This window comes from Diadema setosum, chromosome 18 (assembly GCF_964275005.1).
Source record: "Diadema setosum chromosome 18, eeDiaSeto1, whole genome shotgun sequence".
NCBI classification, from domain to species: domain Eukaryota; kingdom Metazoa; phylum Echinodermata; class Echinoidea; order Diadematoida; family Diadematidae; genus Diadema; species Diadema setosum.
In genome coordinates this window covers 20689189-20708077 of record NC_092702.1, presented here as the reverse complement: position 1 = coordinate 20708077, position 18889 = coordinate 20689189, and the positions used below count along the sequence as shown (strand labels likewise).

General features: G+C 37.5%; 1 protein-coding gene across 1 annotated transcript in view; it reads left to right on the top strand.

Annotated features, from left to right (window-relative positions):
• Positions 1 to 18889, top strand: part of LOC140241923 (insulin-degrading enzyme-like) — a 47494-nt gene that overhangs the window by 25395 nt on the left and 3210 nt on the right. The window contains exons 15-21 of the mRNA XM_072321670.1: positions 216 to 360; positions 6614 to 6724; positions 7400 to 7520; positions 15650 to 15853; positions 16522 to 16689; positions 17442 to 17566; positions 18273 to 18420. Coding sequence (XP_072177771.1) covers positions 216 to 360; positions 6614 to 6724; positions 7400 to 7520; positions 15650 to 15853; positions 16522 to 16689; positions 17442 to 17566; positions 18273 to 18420 — 1022 coding nt within the window. The remainder of the gene's footprint in view (positions 1 to 215; positions 361 to 6613; positions 6725 to 7399; positions 7521 to 15649; positions 15854 to 16521; positions 16690 to 17441; positions 17567 to 18272; positions 18421 to 18889) is intronic.

Genomic DNA, 18889 nt, shown 5'->3' with positions numbered 1-18889 from the left:
AAAAAGCCTGATAACCTAATCTACAAGTGCTGTAATGCTTGAGAATCAAAGAACTTGTTCTTCGAGAAAAAGCAACTGCTACACATGCAGTCTTGATGGTAAAAGCAAGCAGATTGGATTGTACTTGCACGTGTGCTTAGTCATGAATGTAAGAGAATATCTGACATGCCATTTCTGACCTGAGCCCTATGTTATCCAACCTATGACTTTTCCAGCCCTTTGGCCTACATGGACCCACTCCACTGCAACATGACGGCCATTTTCTGCATTCTCCTCCAGGACGCCCTGAACGAGTACGCCTACGCCGCCGAGATCGCAGGCATCAATTACTCAATAGACAGCACGATATACGGCTTGGAGGTGAGTCTCACTGCCCATCAGCAAAGTCTCATTTACTTATTAAACACGATGCCACCGGCATCCTTTTAGAGCAAGGACTTGAAAGTGTAGCATCCCAAGTTGTTTGCAGTTCCTGGACAGATACAAAGTAGTTTCCTTTGATTTTCATGAGATGGGTGCCAATTATCACTGGCTAACCATGTTATAGGGATTGTATAGTTTTGGTTCAGATGGGGGATTCAGATTTTATCTTTTTGTGATACAGTGGAAACATGATATAACGAGATGGTCGGGACCGAGTCATTTTTCTCGTTATAGCCGATATCTCGTTATATCAGTAGGCATAAAAGAAAGCATAACATAAAGACATTAATTTGCACATGTGGGACTACCCATCATCTTTCAAGATCAATACTGATAAGTGATAACTTGATAATGTGTGTGAGGGAATCACTCACCTTTATGGGTAAGAAGATGTTTTTCGCCAATGAAATCCAATATCAAGAATGTGTTTCTTATAAATTGTAGATGTTTGAATTTGTAAATTTATATAGCTTGCGATTGTGTCAAGATCGTCTGTGGATTGGTATGTGGTTACCGTTATGGTATGGGTGTGTGCATGTGTGGAATAATTATGGTCTGCACAATGCTGTGTGTGTATGTGACACATTCTGTATGTACATTATGACTGCGTGTGTGTGAAGAAGGGGAATTCCGTAATTATAAAGCCAATCACAGCATCAGATTGCCTCACACCTGCTAAACGTCATGATGATGTCATGTATACATGGCCGTCCCACCACATTTTCTGCATGTATCAGTGTGCGCGCACACACACACATGTACAGCAAGCGATGCTAGCTAGAGTGCACTGAAGAAAATACATGTATGTGTGTACAAGACAGTTTTTGGCGCATCGAGCTTTACAATCTGGGATGGTGATAGCACAGGCGAAGTAAAGCCTTACCCGAAGACATTTTGCTTTACCTCGCTATAACAGGTTTGATTGGCTATGTTTTTCTTTGTTTGGAAGTCACAAAATTTATCTTGTTATAGCAGTTATTTCGTTATAGCCGATCTCGCTATAAGAGTAGCATTTTACATAGACTTGTGTGGAAGGAAATTTGGGACCGGGAAAATTTCCTCGTAATAACCGATATCTCGTTATAGCAGTGTTCGTTATACCGAGTTTCCCCTGTATAATGAGAAACCTCTTATAAGATATTAACGAGCATACAATTCTAAGAAGAAATTCAAAGTTTATCTGATGGAAAGATTGGCTTTGAAATGGCTGACATATCCAAAAACAAAGTAAAACAAAGTGGCCCTAATACGTAAAAGATGGGTCCCATTTTTTTGTAGAGCCCACAGGAGGTGTGGGGAGACACAATTTGGCACTTGCCTTGTGATTAGGACTTCTTTTGTTTTGGATATCTTGGCCATTTCAAAACCAATTCTCATCAAATAAAATTCCTCTTTCAAATGTATGTGCTTCAATATTTCATAACAGGTTTCTAAGTATTTCACAAAAAGTTGGAAACCTGAAGCTCCATACCAACCTATATTATACCATCCCTTTTAAAGGTACACGTATCATAATGTTTCTAATTTCATCTCTTCACCATATTGTAGGGACAGCATAAAGTGACTTATACAGTGAAACCCCATTATAACAAGGTCCGTGGGACCGGCAATATTATCTCGTTATAACCGGTACCTAGTTATAACCGTATGCATAAAAAACAAAGAGAAACATAAGCATGAAATCATATACCTATCAATCAGACTTTAGAACAATCTTTGCGTTGTTATTACATAAGTATGGATCGTTATCATTGAGAGCATATAGGTGGAATTATTTGTGAATTGATACAAAAAAAAAAAGGAGATAAAAAAGTAGGGGTTGAAATACATTCTTTATTTTTCTTCCAAAAATCTCTTCGCATATTAGTTGTACAAACGTTCTTGAGAAGTATGCGTTGTTTACGTAACTTGCAAGGTATTTTACGCTGTTGGTGCCCAGCAGGATGCGATGATTTCATGAATTATTTCGGCTGTAATATCTATACATGTGTGATGTTTGCGCCCGAAAGGATTAAAGATGCATTTTTTATTTTCTTACGAAAATCTCTTCGCGTTTTGTACATCTGTTCTAGGAAAAATATGTGATAGGGTTGAATTGGAAGATTGTGATCCTTTTTACACAAATCTCTACCTCATAGACCATTCTGAAAGAAAGAAAATCTTAATTGTGAAATGCAGTGTTAAATGTTAATGAACAAATCCAGATCTATTCAAAATGTTAAATGCATTTGTTTCTTTATCCGAACACCGACTCAAGGAGATTAACACGCGTTATGCAACAATTTTACGCTACTGTCTTCCACCGGCGGGATCGCGATGATTTCATTAATTATCTCGGTATTTATTATTTATGTACTATACACACTAATATTTACTAACCAACTAAATAACTGCAAGTTGACAATGACAATGAACAAAATCAGATTGTATAAATGTGTTTTTGTAAAGTTTTTTAAAACACCAGCGTAAATAGAGTTACACACATGTGCTGTTTACCGTAACTTGCTAGGTATTTTACGCTGTTGGTGTCCAGCGGGAATGCGATGATTTCATGAATCATTTTCGTCTGTAATATCTTACACATGTATGATGTTTGCACCTGAAAGGATTAAAGATGCATTTTTCATTTTCTTCCGAAAATCTCTTTACGTTTTGTACATCCTTTCTTGGAAAAATATGTGACAGGGTTGAATTTGGAAGATTGTGATCCTTTTTACGCAAATCTCTACCTCATATGCCATTCTGAAAGAAAGAAAATCTTCATTTTGAAATGCAGAGTTAAATGTTAATGAACAAACCTAGATCTATTCAAAATGCTAAATGCGTTTGATTCTTTATCTGAACACCGACTCAAGGTGATTAACACATGTTATTCAACTATTTTACGCGACTGTCACCCGGCAGGATTACGATGATTTCAATAATTATCTCGGCATTAATCATTATGTACTATACACCCTAATATTTACTAACCAGCAAAACAACTGGAAGTAGGAGCTGATAATGGAAAGGATATAATGATGGGTTACACACGCATTCCAAAAACATATTTGTCCATTTTTGGCCGCGAGTGTCGCTATATGAAAAGTTTTTGAATGCGTAATTTTTTTTCTCTCGTTGCGGTGTGGTCTGACCTAATATCACGCACATGTATCTCGTGAAAAAAAAAAAATTGAAAGATTATGTTAAGTAACTTAGTAGGAACATCGGGAGGTATTCCTGTCGCTTATTGCATGGTTTAGAAGAAAACATGGAAGAAACGGTACTCGGCTATTCGTCAATTCAGTAATGGACTAACGGCGGGACTGAAACATGTTTGTTTCCGAGTCTTCCGGCTTCAGATGTACATGTAGAGAGACGGCACGGGGACCGTATGCATCCACAGTGCTGGTGTGTATGCACATTTACTGCGTTCAGCACAAACTCTGTGAGTTGGCTCAGTCGGTAGCGCGTCTGCCTCACGATCACGCGGCCCGGGTTCGAACCCGAGTCTGGACTGAGCAATCAATGTTGTGTGTAAACATACCGTCCCCTCTAGTAAGAGGCAAAACACTCTGTTCCTCGGATAGGACATAAAATGGAGGTCCCGTGTATGAGAGAGTCACAGCTCATGCACGTAAAAGATCCCGCTTCATTCATTCATCGCAAAGAGCAGGGTGTCTAACCCGGTGAAGTGGTCGTACCCCACATTCAACTGGACCCCATGGAAGACCAGCTTAGTGTAGCTGAATATGGGCTATCCAGCCATCTTCACAGATGGAAAATGAACAACAACAACAACAACAACAACTCTGCAAAACGGGGATAGCGTGAATTCAGTTTTCAATGTTTCGTCTTTCGTGTGTTTGAAAGCGGTAGGTCAAGAAATGGAACCTTGTTGTATCCGATCAAATTGCTTATGTTTTTTATGCCTCCGCCACGAAGTGGTGCCGGAGACATTATGTTTTCGGGTTGTCCGTCCGTCCGTCCTTCCGTCCGTCCGTAATGAATTTTGTGGACAAGGTAACTATCGAAACCTGTTGAGGTATCCTAATGAAACTTGGCATGTATGTGTATTAGGGGGTGAAGTTGTGCCTATCAACTTTTGGGTGCACATGCTCAAGGTCAAAGGTCAAAAGGTCATGGTCAAATACATAAAATTTCACTATTTCCACCATATCTATTGAATGCCTAAAGATATTTTCTTGAAACTTAGTGTATACATGTATTACCCAATTAAGATTCTGTGGTGAAAGTTTGGGTCATGAGGTCAAAGGTCAAAGGTCAAAAGGTCAGGGTCAAATACATAAAATTTCACTATTTCCACCATATCTATTGAATGCCTAAAGAGATGTTCTTGAAACTTAGTGTATACATGTATTACCCAATTAAGATTCTCTGGTGAAAGTTTGGGTCATGAAGTCAAAGGTCAAAGGTCAAAAGGTCAGGGTCAAATACATAAAATTTCACTATTTCCACCATATCTATTGAATGCCTGAAGATATTTTCTTGAAACTTAGTGTATACATGTATTACCCAATTAAGATTCTCTGGTGAAAGTTTGGGTCATGAGGTCAAAGGTCAAAAGGTCAAGTAAAAATATTAAAACTTCTTTTTTTTTCTCCGTACCTTGGAAAATTGTTCAAGGTATCTTCATGGAACATAGTATATACATGTACTGACTGGAAGTGATTATCTAGAGAATGTAGGGTTCATGGGGTCAAAGGTCAGGGGTCAAAGGTCAAGTGCAAGACTTCAAAATTTTACTATTACCCTCATATTTATGCAATGCCAGCAGGGTTATTTTTTTACACTTGTTGTATGCGTGTGTAACCTAATAGAAATTCTCTGGAAAGTTTTTTTTTTCTCTTTTTGCCTCAAAGGTCAAAAGGTCAAAGATCAAGTGAAAGTGCTGAACTAACTTTTTCCTCCATATCTCGGAAGTGGCTCAAGTTACCTTGAAACTTAGTACATATTATGCATGTTCTACCTGAAAGTAATTATCTTATGAATTTTAGGGTCAAGGGCCAGATGAAAATGGTAACAATTTACTATTCAATTCAGAAATTGCACTTTTTCTCCACACCTGTACCTTGAAAATTACTCAATGCCTAAATGTATGAATGGGTCACAGTCAAGTTAAAGTCCTTAAATCCCTAGATACATGCTCTCTTATTCATCCAATTAAACCTACGTCAAGGAAGGTGAACATTCAACACATTTGTGACAAACTTGTCATTCCAATATTTTGCCAATTTTGTGAAAATGTAATCACACAGTGTCCACATGTACTATCTAGACCTATTGGGAAAATCATGCATTATGGCGGAGGCGTACCAGTCGCCAAAGCGACATTTCTAGTCTTTATCATGATGCACCAAAAATGTCCTCGTTATAACCGGAATCTCGGTATAACCGAACTCGTTATAACTGATTCGTTCTGCCATAAGTTTACACGCAAAGGAAAACAGGACCGACTCGATCACCTCGTTAAAAGCGGTTCCTCATTATAACCGAACTCGTTATAACAGGGTTTCACTGTATATGTACACCAGATATGGTGCACTGTTACAAAAAGTCCAGTGAATTGAAGTAATAGGTATTTCTGTCATGAATGGAAATAGGAATGAAGATACATGCATAATGTATGGCTTTAGAAACACTAGCACATAGAAATGGTGAGACCTTTTGCAATAGAGTCAGAATGATGTAGCAAATGGCATGTACTTGTATACTCCTATGTACATTTTGCTGTACTGCTAATTCCCTACATCTCATCTTTTGAGCAGGCTAGTAGCAAGTTGTTATAATGAAGTACTCCACGTAGGTTAGTGAGGCATTATTTTTGTTTTCTTGCATGCTTTTTTTTTTTGTTCAGACCAATTAGCTTGTATTTATTTGTACTCATTTATGGGAAGACAGATTATCGCATGGTATTTCCAGCACACGAAATGAAATCAGTCAAACCTGCCTCAACGGCCACATGTCTATAGCAGCCACCTGTCTATAATAGCCCCTTTTCTTTGTCTCTCTTGGTTTGCCACTACAGACAGGTTTGACTGTGTATTGAATCAATGGTTTGAAAAGAAAACCATATTGGTGGTTACTAGTATATGTGTATGGACAGCTCTTGCACAACCTGAATTGAACAGCAGCACATGATGCAATGTGTTTGGTGGCTGACCAAACAAGTGATTTTTTACCCCCACAGGTCAGTGTGAGCGGCTACAGCGACAAGATGTCTCTCTTGCTGCAGAGGATATTTGAGAAAATGACGACATTTGTCATCGATGAGAAGCGCTTTGATGTCATCAGGGAGACGGTAAGATGAAGTCTGAATGCTGTAGACTACCATTCATGCTGTAACAAACAATTCCAGGATAATTAGAAGCAGTTCAGTGTCATTAGGGAGACAGTATAGATAAAGTCTGAATGCTGTAGACTACCATTCGCAAAAAATGATGAGAAGTGGTCCAGTGTCATCAAGGAGAAAGTATCAAAGATAAAATCTGAATGCTGTTTACTACCAAATATATTGTAATGAAGATTCGCACCCTGAATGTTCAGAGAGGTCTTAACACCTGCAGGGTTTATTATCATGAAGATGATCTAGAGTAATTCAAGAGATGATACAAGTGTTGCCAAAGTTATGTCATGCAATTCCAATCAGCAAATTGTATTTCTTCAATTAAACTTCAGAAAGAGAGGTACCATCAAAAAGGCGCCACCAGTAATAACAGTTTGATTTCCTATGTGACAGTATCTATGTTTTACTTTGCAATCATCTTCATGCCAAATATCAAAGACTTCCAAGATCCTGTTACTATTCTGTCAATGAGACCATGGCACTTGACCTTTGCACTACCTGTTAGATAATTAACGCACCTTCACTTTTGCATGAAGATGCTTGAATGTTATATTTTTCACTTTTACATTCTCAAATGTAATGGAAGAGCTGATCATGTTTCTCCTCATGTTTGTGTGTTTTTCCCCACAGTACTCGCGAATGCTGAACAATTTCCATGCGGAGCAGCCCCATCGGCATGCTGTGTACTACACCTCTATCCTGATGGCAGAGTACGCTTGGACCAAGGCAGAGATGGCACAATGCATGGATGGTAAGTAGGAAACACAGATGCCTACCTTTTTTTCTTTTTTTTCTTTGTTACACTGGATGAGAGAAGTCTTTTTTATGCCTCCGCCATGAAGTGTTGCCGGAGGCATTATGTTTTTGGGTTGTCCGTCCTTCCGTCCATCCGTCCGTCCGTAATCAATTTTGTGGACATCATAACTAAAAAAAATTGTTTGAGGTATCCTAATGAAACTTGGCAGGTATATGTATGAGGGGGTGAAGTTGTACTTAAAATGTCACTATTTTCCCCATATTTATGCAATGCGTGAAGGTATTTTCTTGAAACTTAGTGTATACATGTATTACCCAATAAAGATTCTCTAGTGAGAGTTTTAGGTCATGAGGTCAAAGGTCAAGTGAAAATGTTAAAATTTCACTTTTTTCTCCATATCTGGGAAATGGTTCAAGGTGCCTTCATGGAACATAGTACATATGCATGTACTTTCTGGTAGTGATTATCTGAGGAACTTTGGGGTCATCAGGTCAATGATCGGGGGTCAAAGGTCAAGGTCAATCATTAAATTTCACTTTTTCCATCATATTTATGCAGTGCCTGCAGGATTTTTCTTGAAACTTGGTGTATACGTACATGTATTATCCAATAGAGATTCTCTGGAAAGTTTTTGGCCAAAAGAGTCAAAGGTCAAAAGGTCAAAGGTCAAGTGAAAGTGCTAAATTTCACTTTTTCCTCCATATCTTGGAAGTGGCTCAAGGTATCATCATGAAACTAATATGTAAATGCATGTTCATGCCTGGCAGTGAAGGGAATTTTAAGGTCATAGGGTCAAGGTTCAAAGGTCAAGGGTCAAAGGCCAGACCAAGATGCTAACAATGTACTATTTATTACAGAAATTACACTTTTTCTCTGTACCTTGAAAATTATTCAATGCATAGACTTTAATATAAAAGGGTCAAAAGTCAAGTAAAAGTCCCCAAATCCCCAAATACATGCTGTCTTAAGGCCCGGTCACACAGCTCAAAAGTCGCATAAGGTCAGTTTTACAGTAAAGGGTGTAACTTTGATGTGGCAAGGGTCAAAAATTAAAGTTGTGTTTCCATTTTTATCTTTGCCTTTATTTTATATAGGAATGTCTATATTTTCAATATTTTGTCATTCCAGAGCTTAATTCTTAGGCTAAATATGAAAAATGAAGTGACTATTATGGAATTTTAGATAAATTTAGGTAAAAACAACAAGAATGTTTTGATCACCCACAGCAACCAAATGAAGATAAATGGTGGAGGTAATGCAACTTTTCATTTGCTGTGAACATATATTTAAAATATCAAAACACTTTTCCCCCAACAGATATTCGCTCTTGCAATTATTTGGATGTGAACTTAAAATTCCAAGGTAAAAATGGTACCTGACAAACTATTTTTAAGTTAAAAGAATGTTCTAGAAGCAAGAGCCACTCTAAACATAGCCCTAAATTATCTCTTGGTAACAAACATTCATCAACCCAAATCCCAAAGAAATTTGATTATTTTTGACAAAGTTGAAATTTTCAGACTTGTGAGTTTCGGAGGCTTCAGTTAACAAACTAGTGCGTTTCGGAGGCTTCAAAACTGCTAACACAAAGTTCTAGTCCTGTATTCACTTAAAATAATAAAACTACAGTAAGCAACTATCACTACATGCTAGAATAACAACAAGGCATCAATAAAATGTGAATAACACTAGTATACAGATGTACATTTTATGGCAGTGCATAATGTTTACCCTTCATACAAATTGTACTTATTATTATAAGGAATTTGTTTTCCACAAAAGTGAATAACAAACTGTGTACATGTACACTTTGAGCAATGCTCAGTTCGAATTTATGACATTACATGAAGCAATATGATTCTAAAGGAAATTGCAACAGTAGCAATAAAAGTACTCTGATTAGGAACATCTTTTTCTTTTCTTTTTTCGGCTTAAAGTTAGCAGCAACGCATGTTTCGGAGGCTTCATCATGACTGTTAACATGCAAAAATGGTCCATTTCAAGGTGATATGAAGTACATTAATGCAGCTGATTGTTTCCAAATAACTAACAATGTTGTAACATGTAAAATAGTATTTATTTGTATGCAGAAAAAAGACTTTCCAACATATATGTTGAGAGACAAAGAAAAATATTTTAAATCTTTATGCTCAGTTGTATACATACACTGTATTTGCATATCCATGACTTTGGCAATGCAGAACATGATTAGGCTACACACATGTACAGCTGTATGCATTTGTCAAACTTTTCATCATAATGCAGTAAGAATTACTTTCAATGAGTTAGAACTGTAGCTATAGACTTTATGCAAAGATTATGTTTGCTTGCTTTATAAGTGCAGTTTGTGGGATGTATATTGACATAAATCACCCATCATGATTGTTTTATATACATGTGAAATCAATTTCAACTGTTGTTGAGAAAGGGATAGAAAATAGACTATGTGATGGCATGACGGTTAGATTACAACATAGCATTGTAAAATATAGAAAGGGGAAAAAAGGCTTATAAACATTCTTTTGCATGTGACCATGCCTGATATCCCCTACTACAGCTATCAAATGCAGTGATCATGGTCATAGAACAGCAATCTTAAGCACCGATCAGCCATTCTGTGTAAGGGTCATCATCAAACTGTCATCATCAAAATGGAGTTGGAATAATCAATATATTGGTGATATTATCATGGAGCTCAATAGAAATTGAAATGGTCAAGATCCCATTCATCTTTTTGAATCGCCTGTTGAAAAGATAAATGTACATACCCTACCCATGACTGTGTACGAATTTGAATAAAAAAAAAAAAATGTTGACCAAATGTATAGTTCCCTATAATATATGATAGTTAGAATTTTACTGTCTTTTTCTGTGGTATACAAGTCACCTCTGTTTCATATCATTTTATTTTTCATTTTTTTAATTCTTCACAGGCTTCTTTTTGTATAGTTATTTTATAAAATTCCAGTTTGTGTGACTCCTGTGACAGCTAGGAGGCCTGTTTTTGAAGGTACGCATTGAGAAATTGCTAACAGAACTTTTACTGTTTCTAAAAATGACAACCTTTTTAGCAAAAAAATTAAAAAGCAGCAAATGTGTTTAAATATCTAAGTTTGTTAGAAACCCATAAGTTTGTTCTAAATAGTATATAAACCCACGGACTACTGTTTTAACCCTTTGAATTTCAAAATAGTTAGGGGCTTGTAACTTTTTCCAGAAAAGCCAGGACTAAACAGATTATAAAGATTTCAATCATTTCAATATTGTTCTTCATGAACATAACTTCTCCAGTCACCCACCCATGCAAACTACATGTACCCCATGGCAACAGGCTATTTATACTGTAAGTAGAGGTCTATTATATATCCGTCATTTATAAACAATCCTATCCCAACCATTACTGTCCATTTACTGCACTGAGAACAACATCCGCAAACATGTCATAAGAGTCTCACACATGTATGCGAAGAGATGTTTCGTAACACAAGTTACATTTTGTGTAATCAAAAATAGTCAAGTGGTCACTGCCAGCATGATAAAGTATGGAAAATAGGGTATAGTATCAAGATTGTGTTGCACCTTGCGTGCATCAAATCTGACATACAGATTGATATGAAAACCTGTCTGAATGAAGTAATCAAATGTCAAAATTCCAAAACAGTACCCTGTGATCCAAGTCACACCAGAGAAATGATAATCTGCAAGATGTAAGCTATTTTCAAATCCAATCACAAATTTATTGATTAATTACTTTCCTCCAAATAAGTATTGGAAATGAAAGTCAAAGAACTTGTTAAGAAATGGAAAGCTGAAAAAGTCAAGATTTTAGTATGGCAAAAACAAATGCCATGTGAGTAACAATGGAATGGATTTGTCAATGGGTTATAAATGGACATGTAAAAGATTGTGTTTCGAAACTATTACACTCAGATGATAGTGAGTCGAAAGTGTAAAAATCCAAAAAGTATTTTCCACCATTTGCTCTGGATCATGCATAAAAGATACAACCTTAAATTCAAAAGTAATATATTTCTTAGTTAAGTGTATGCTTCCTTCTTGAATAACCATCTATTAAAGTCCTTGAATCTTCAGGACAGGAATAGTGTTCAGTTCTTTTTTTTAAAAAAAAAGTGTATTTAACACTAAATAATCAAGTAATTGTTTGGTCTTCATTTTATCAAAGTCTAACCAGTCAAAAGAGTGATACAAATATGGTCACAACACTTCAACTTCTCTCAAGAGTAAAAATGAGTTATCCAACTTAAGAACATTGATGTATCCACAACTACTTGCTTTGTTGCAATACTGTTGCATGATGTGGGCATGAACGCAAGCTGGAAGTCACTTTCATTACTCACAATATCTAGCCTGTTCCATTGTTTCCAAAGGGAACCTACAAAATAAATGCTTTTCATACATTTAAACAACTATCTACACCTTGCTTGAGGAATCATTAAGTCTCATTCAGTCCAAACAGTTATGTGATAGACTTAGAATTACAAAATTGTAATCAAAACATTCCATTTACATGCTGTTAACATAAAATGAAGCCTCCGAAACATCTGGAAAATTAATTTGGTATGCCTTATGTTTTTATAAAAATCATGTATGTTATGTAGAAAGTGATGGGTATATTGTGTCTTTTTTGGTTGATATACACTGTTTAAACATATTTGTGAGGCAACATCCTCATCTGCTAATATCTTATTGCTGAATGAAAAGGTGAGTTATGTGTGACACGTCTGCACTGTTAAAGAAAAATAGGTAAATCGTATAGTAAATCTATATTGGTGAGTAAACAAAGCAGCCAGAAAACTGAATGTGATTAAATATCTTTAGATACGTCATAAGCGATCATTGGGTGGGTGAACAATAAATCTAATTTGATTTTGTCCAGAGAAAATCACAAAAATGCAGTGTTAACATCCTTTTGAAGCCTCCGAAACCACTTTTTCTCTATAAAGTGTATTAGCTCAAAAAATTATTGCAGTATCATAATGTTTTTATTATTTTTGTTGTCTGTCCATGTCTGTTGATGATTTCATGGCATAATTTGGGGCAGACACTCAAAGAATTTATCAGAAATGTCAAATTAGACGTTTTTGCTGTTTCGGAGGGTTCAATGCGTCTCGGAGGCTTCACGTGTTAACGGAAAATTTGTATTGTCTCCTATTTTCAGAGAGTTTGGCGGATTTTAACTATTTTTGGTCTATTAGGTTAGGGCCCTATATCCTACATTTTGACATATAGATTAGGTCGCTTCTCTTATCTATATTCATATTATTTGACTAAACACTTTGTTTCGGAGGCTTCAAAACTGCTAACGGAAATTTCACTTGATGGAATAAAATTATCACAAAATTTCAAATAGCCCTAGAATCAAGTAAACTTTGATGTAAGTCTAAAGTTTAGCTGTACCCTACTATTTTCAGCATAAAAGAAAGTAACCAAAACACATCCACTGATCATTACTGTCCATCAAAGTTTGTAAACAATTGTTAACGGAAAATGAAGCCTCCGAAACCTCAAATTTGAAGTCATAGTATTCTAAAATAAAGGGCCAGATACAAACCAAACTAATTTGGTCATTTCAATTGACCATACAACTATGCTTTTAACATAAAAAATTAGATCTCTGCAGTTGCTGTAGAAAATTATTAACATTTCAAAAATGTTATATGAATTTCAATGCAACAAAATAGTCATTTTTAGGGCACATATGTGACTGTCAAAACAAAACGCATCAATACCTGGACCTGATTATGCTACCCAAGGTGGCTACTCATAAGGTGACTCACATGGGAAAAAATCTTTGAGATCTGTAAATCTATGTGTTCAGGGTGGGCCAAAAGGCTAAAAATTGAAAGTTACACCCTTTACCGTAAAACTGACCATAAACGAAAAAATTTGAGCCTTACGCGATACGTGCGGGATTTGCGCATTTCATGAGTTTGTCTGGCATGGAACCTCCGTAGTTGTCCGCCGGATCGGCGCTTTACGCGATTCCAGGTTTTGAGCAGCTCAAATCTCGGCTTTGCGTAAAAGCTTACACAGTATTGCACTGTTTTACATAATTTTTGGCGTAGTTTGCGTGTTCTTACGCGGACAATGCGCAAAATTTGTGTGGAATATCAGTGATAGTTCGCGAAAATGTTGACGCTATCGCGTTCATGCGCGAATCGTGCACCATTCTTACGCATTTCATTAGTGATAATGCGCAGAATATGCGTTGTTTTCCGTGGACCTCAGTCGTCGCGCACAACCACGTATTCGCCCTATTTGGGACCTTTGCGTGCCTATGCGCTGAAACTGCGTGGTTTGTTAGTGATTTTTGCATGATATTTCCGTAATTCTTGTGCAATTCATAGCTGATTTTCATCGCGTAAATCGGCGATGAATTCTTGACAGACAAGCACGCACAACCAAATTTCATTCGTGATTCATGCGTTCACGCGACTTTTGGGCTGTGTGACTGAGCCCTTAGAAAATTTAGCCATTCATCCAATTACGCTTAGTTCAAGGAAAGTGAACACTCAACACATTATAAAATGTCATCTTAATATCTTGCCAATTAGATGAAACTGTCATCACACATTGTCGAGACGTACTGTAGACCTATTAGGAGAATCATTATGGCGGAGGCATACCAGTCGTCATAGCCACATTTCTGTGGGGTTTTTTTCAAGAAGTGAAAAAGAATGCGAGTGTTATTGTGCACAGTGAACCTTTAATAGTACCATATGAATGAATGGACATCGCCAAGCCAGTAGATGTGGTTTACCGTACTGTCATTATCATCAGAGATGTACTGTACATTGAAAGTGTTTAAGCTGTTTCAACCAATTCAGAGTTTTGATCTTTAACATTGAAGTTTAGCAACAACAGAGAAAAGAAAAGAAAAAAAAATCTACCTTCACAAATATATTCAAGGAACTGTAAGGAAACTATCATAGGTACTCTAAACTGTCTTGACGTGTCACCACACAGTTTCCACAAAATTCCTGTCGTTGTATCTTTGATTTTTGAGTAGAATGGTCATATTAGATTAAAGGGATCGTATAGTTTTGATTGAGACCTAATTTCAGGTTTTAACATTTTTTGGTGAGAAAATGAGAAACCTCTTATGAAATATGAATGGGCATGTAATTCTATGAGAAATTCAACATTTATTTGATGAAAATTGGTTTTGAAATGGCTGAGATATCCAAAAAAGAGCGATTCTAATAAAGTGTGGGACCCACACTTTATTACGATCGCTTTGTTTTACTTTGTTTTTTGGATGTTTCAGTCATTCCAAACCCGATTTTCATCAAATAACCTTTGAATTCCTCTTAAAATGGTATGCTCTATACTATATCATAAGTGTTTTCTTGGTATCTTGCAAAAAGTTAGAAGCCCAATTCTCATCTCCACCAATACTGTACCCATCCCTTTAAGAAATGTACCCTGTATCATGTTTTAAGCTTTTTAGCTCGCCTGAGCCAAAGGCTCAAGTGAGCTATTGCGATCGCCCTTCGTCCGGCGTCCGGCGTGCGTCGTCCGTCGTCCGTCGTGCGTAAACTTTTTACATTTCCATCTTCTTCTTGAAAACCCCAAGACCAAGGTAGCATCCCTAGGGGGTTAGGAACTCAATTTGTTAAAATGGGCACCATGCCCCACCCAGAGGGCCCCAGGGGGCCCCAATCCCCCCAAATTAGGGAATCTTTAAAAATTTGGGCCCTTATTGTACATTTTCATCTTCTACTTGAGAATGCCTGGTCAAATTTTAGTAGAGCTGTGAATAATTTAGATTAGTGACTGCGTGAAAGGTGAACTTGCGATACTCAGGTGAGTGCCAGACCCGCGGGTCTCTTGTTTTTTCTGTTGCAGTTTCGAAATCCAGCATGATTGGCGATTTCCATTCCAATAACGATAACAAAAACAAAATTGAGCAAAATGTTCTATCCAGCACATTTTTCTTAATATCATGTATGTAAAAGTTGGCTTCATTGAAGAGATTTTGGAGTGATTTAGTTTTTGTTAGTTTGTTGCCTGCCAAATGAGAAAGTTTGGTCCACATCCCTGTGTACACACGCGCACAGATCTAAACACGACTTTCTCTTCCACTGTTGCCCTGTTCACAGAGGTGACCATTGAGAGGATGCAGAGCTACATCCCCCAGCTCCTTTCCAAGATCCACATTGAGGCCCTCTTCCATGGCAACATGACCCAGGAGATGGCATCATCGAGCATGGAGACGCTGGAAGGCATCCTCAAGGCCAACACTGGGAGCAGGCCCCTGCTCCCCGGCCAGCTGAAGAGGCACCGGGAGATACAGCTACCAGACGGTGAGGTTCCGTTCGTTGGAATGCCCAGTCACAGTCTCGCAGCCGAAAGTTGTGAAATCGAAATTATGAGGTCATAGTATGTAACCAATGAGATTGTGTGGCCATTATGCAAATAGGGCACTCTTTATAAGGCACTCTATTCAGCGAGGCACCCAGTTGAATAGAGCACCTCGTCCCTCACCTTTCACATCTTGAAAAAACAAACAAACAAACAAACAAATGGGCACAATGCACATGTGAATCACAATGTATAGAAGATAGTATGTCCAGTCCATGGTCCAGATGTAAAAATTGCTGGAATTAGTGGCAAGGATCCCTACGCCTGCTTACAATTATGACTGACTATCAGTCAGTTGGCAGCTATTGCTGCAGCAGGATATAATAATGTGAAATGACTTCAGAGCATTGTGATAAATTTTGTCTTATATCCTGTGCTGATGATGATTTTGATGATGATAATGAATCTGATAATAGTGATAGTGATAATGATCATTATGAGATGAAAAAGCAAAACAAAACTACTACAACATGAGATGAAAAATTAGTCCAATTAAAATAGAATATTGTGTAGTGCTGGTCTTATCCTGTTATGACTATTTTAGTCCATACTGAACCCAGATAACATTTTTGCTTCCTCTAATCATACACATAATTCTGAAAATCGTCAGGATGCTACTATACCTATCACCGCAATAATGAGGTGCACAACAGCTCCGGCATTGAGATCTACTACCAGACTGACATCCAGGCGACCAAGAATAACATGCTACTTGAGCTCTTCTGCCAGATCGTCAGTGAGCCCTGCTTCAACATGCTACGTACAAAGGAACAACTAGGTATGTCTCTTGCTCCCGATTTTGAGACTTTATCAGTGAGCAGTGTAATGCCTCAAGGAAATGACAACTTGTCTTTTAATATAAGTTCTTGATGTAAAGTCACAAGGAAGTGAATCTCTGCTTCTGCTTGTGTACTTTATGTGGGCCTATATTGATTCTTTCTTTTTTTTATTCTGTTATTGCTATATTGATTTATATCCAGATGTTCAAAGATACATCAAAGTAGGGAGATGTAAGGAGAATCAACCTTTTTTTTTTCATTTTTTTAACGACCTCACTGGACCTATATTGTTTTTGTTTCTCCTGTTATGATTTATTGATTATCTAGATTTTCAAAAGATATATAGAAGTAGGTAGATATAAGAGAATCTACCATTGTTATTTTAATTTTTTTTTTCTTAACAACCTCACTGGAATGATCAAGCCCAAATAAGGAAATAATTATCATCTGGATGTACTCTTGTTGTGGAATGATTACATTATGCACAGAAATGTATAAAGTACAGTCAAACTTGTCTATAGCGGCCACCCAAGGGAGACAAAAAGTGACCATTATAGACAGGTGGCCACTATTGACAAGGTCTATAACATGCTTTTTCTCTCGGAGGGAACTGTCTTTTGTCGCTGTATACGGCAGGTGGCTGCGATAGGTGGTCGCTAACGAAAGACAGCTTTGACTGTATTTGAATTGTTTCTTTCCGACATAGCAATCGTATTTAAACAATGAAGTAAACTGCACTAATTTATCTCAGGCTACCTGGTGTTCAGTGGTGTGAGGCGGTCCAACGGGGTGCAGGGTCTTCGGTTTATCATCCAGTCTGAGAGAGCTCCGGCCTACCTGGACTCCAGGATAGAGGCTTTCCTTGCCAGCATGGAGGTGAGGCTGTAGAAAGTTGTCCTAGTCACTCCCATTATGAAAGCAAGTTTGGATGTTAAATTAATGTTTAACAATATTTTGGACTGTGGAACATTTTCTCCCCAAGTAGTTGTGGATATTGCATGACCACACTGATAGAAAAGGAGAGATGGAAAAGATTCGTGAAAGTTTGAGCAGTATCCTGCATGAGTGAAGACAGCCCGAGCTACAGGAGAAACTCGATATAATGAGAAGATCGGGACCAAGCAGTTTTATTCAGTATAGCCGATATCTCATTGTTTCAGCAGACATGAAAAAAGCATAAATAAAGACACCAGTTTGTACATGTGGAGCTACTGATATCGTTCTAGCAGTTATTTTTTAACAGTTAATCTCGTCATAAGAGTAGCGTTTTACATAGACTTGTGTAGAAGGAAAGTTTGGACCGCGTAAGTTTCCTCGTTATAACCGATATCTTGTCATAGCAGTGTTTGTTATATTGAGTTTCCCCTGTACTTTGATATACCAGAATTATTGGACATACTATGTTCAAAAGGGACCTTGAACTATAAGTCATTATGGTCACATTATTGTGATGTTGCTTGCATGATATATCTGATTTATAATGTTTGTGGAATGTCTGAAAGCACTGAAGCACAAGTTTGAGGTCACTGTGGCAGGTTACAGTATGATAATTATGCAAAAACAATTTTGTGTGTCTCATTAGTCTTACCTAGAAGAGATGTCAGAGGAGGCGTACCAGAAGCATGTGACTGCACTGGCGGTCAAGCGGTCAGAGAAGCCGAAACAGCTGAGGGAGGAGGCCTTCAGACACTGGACAGAGGTGACCAGTAAGCAGTACAACTTTGAGAGAGGTGAGTACAGCGATGCAAGATAGAACTCTTTTGAACTGTGAAGATCAATTGGGCTATCCCGGAGAACCAAAGAATATGCATTAAATCTTATGATATCCTTGTTGGGAATTGTGAAATAATTATGATGATGAAAAAAAAAGGTAGAAAAGCACTCATGGAGGGCAGACCTCTGCCTAGCAGAAAAAGAAGAAGCAGAAGCCATGGAAGCAGCTCATTTCCACCCACTATTATACTTTGTACTCACATGCTGAAGATTGCCCCATTTCCCAATATAGAAGCCTTTTGTTTATGTCATCAACTTCCAGCTTTGCGGTGCCTCGCCAAAGCAGAGCACGCGCTTTAGAGCGAGTATGTATACCTCAAATATGCGTTTCTTGAACTCCCAAGTTTATTCACCCTATCTGCAAAAAGATTTTTTTTTTAACCTTCAGAAATCCATAAAAAATTGCCAGATTATTTCAAAAATTTA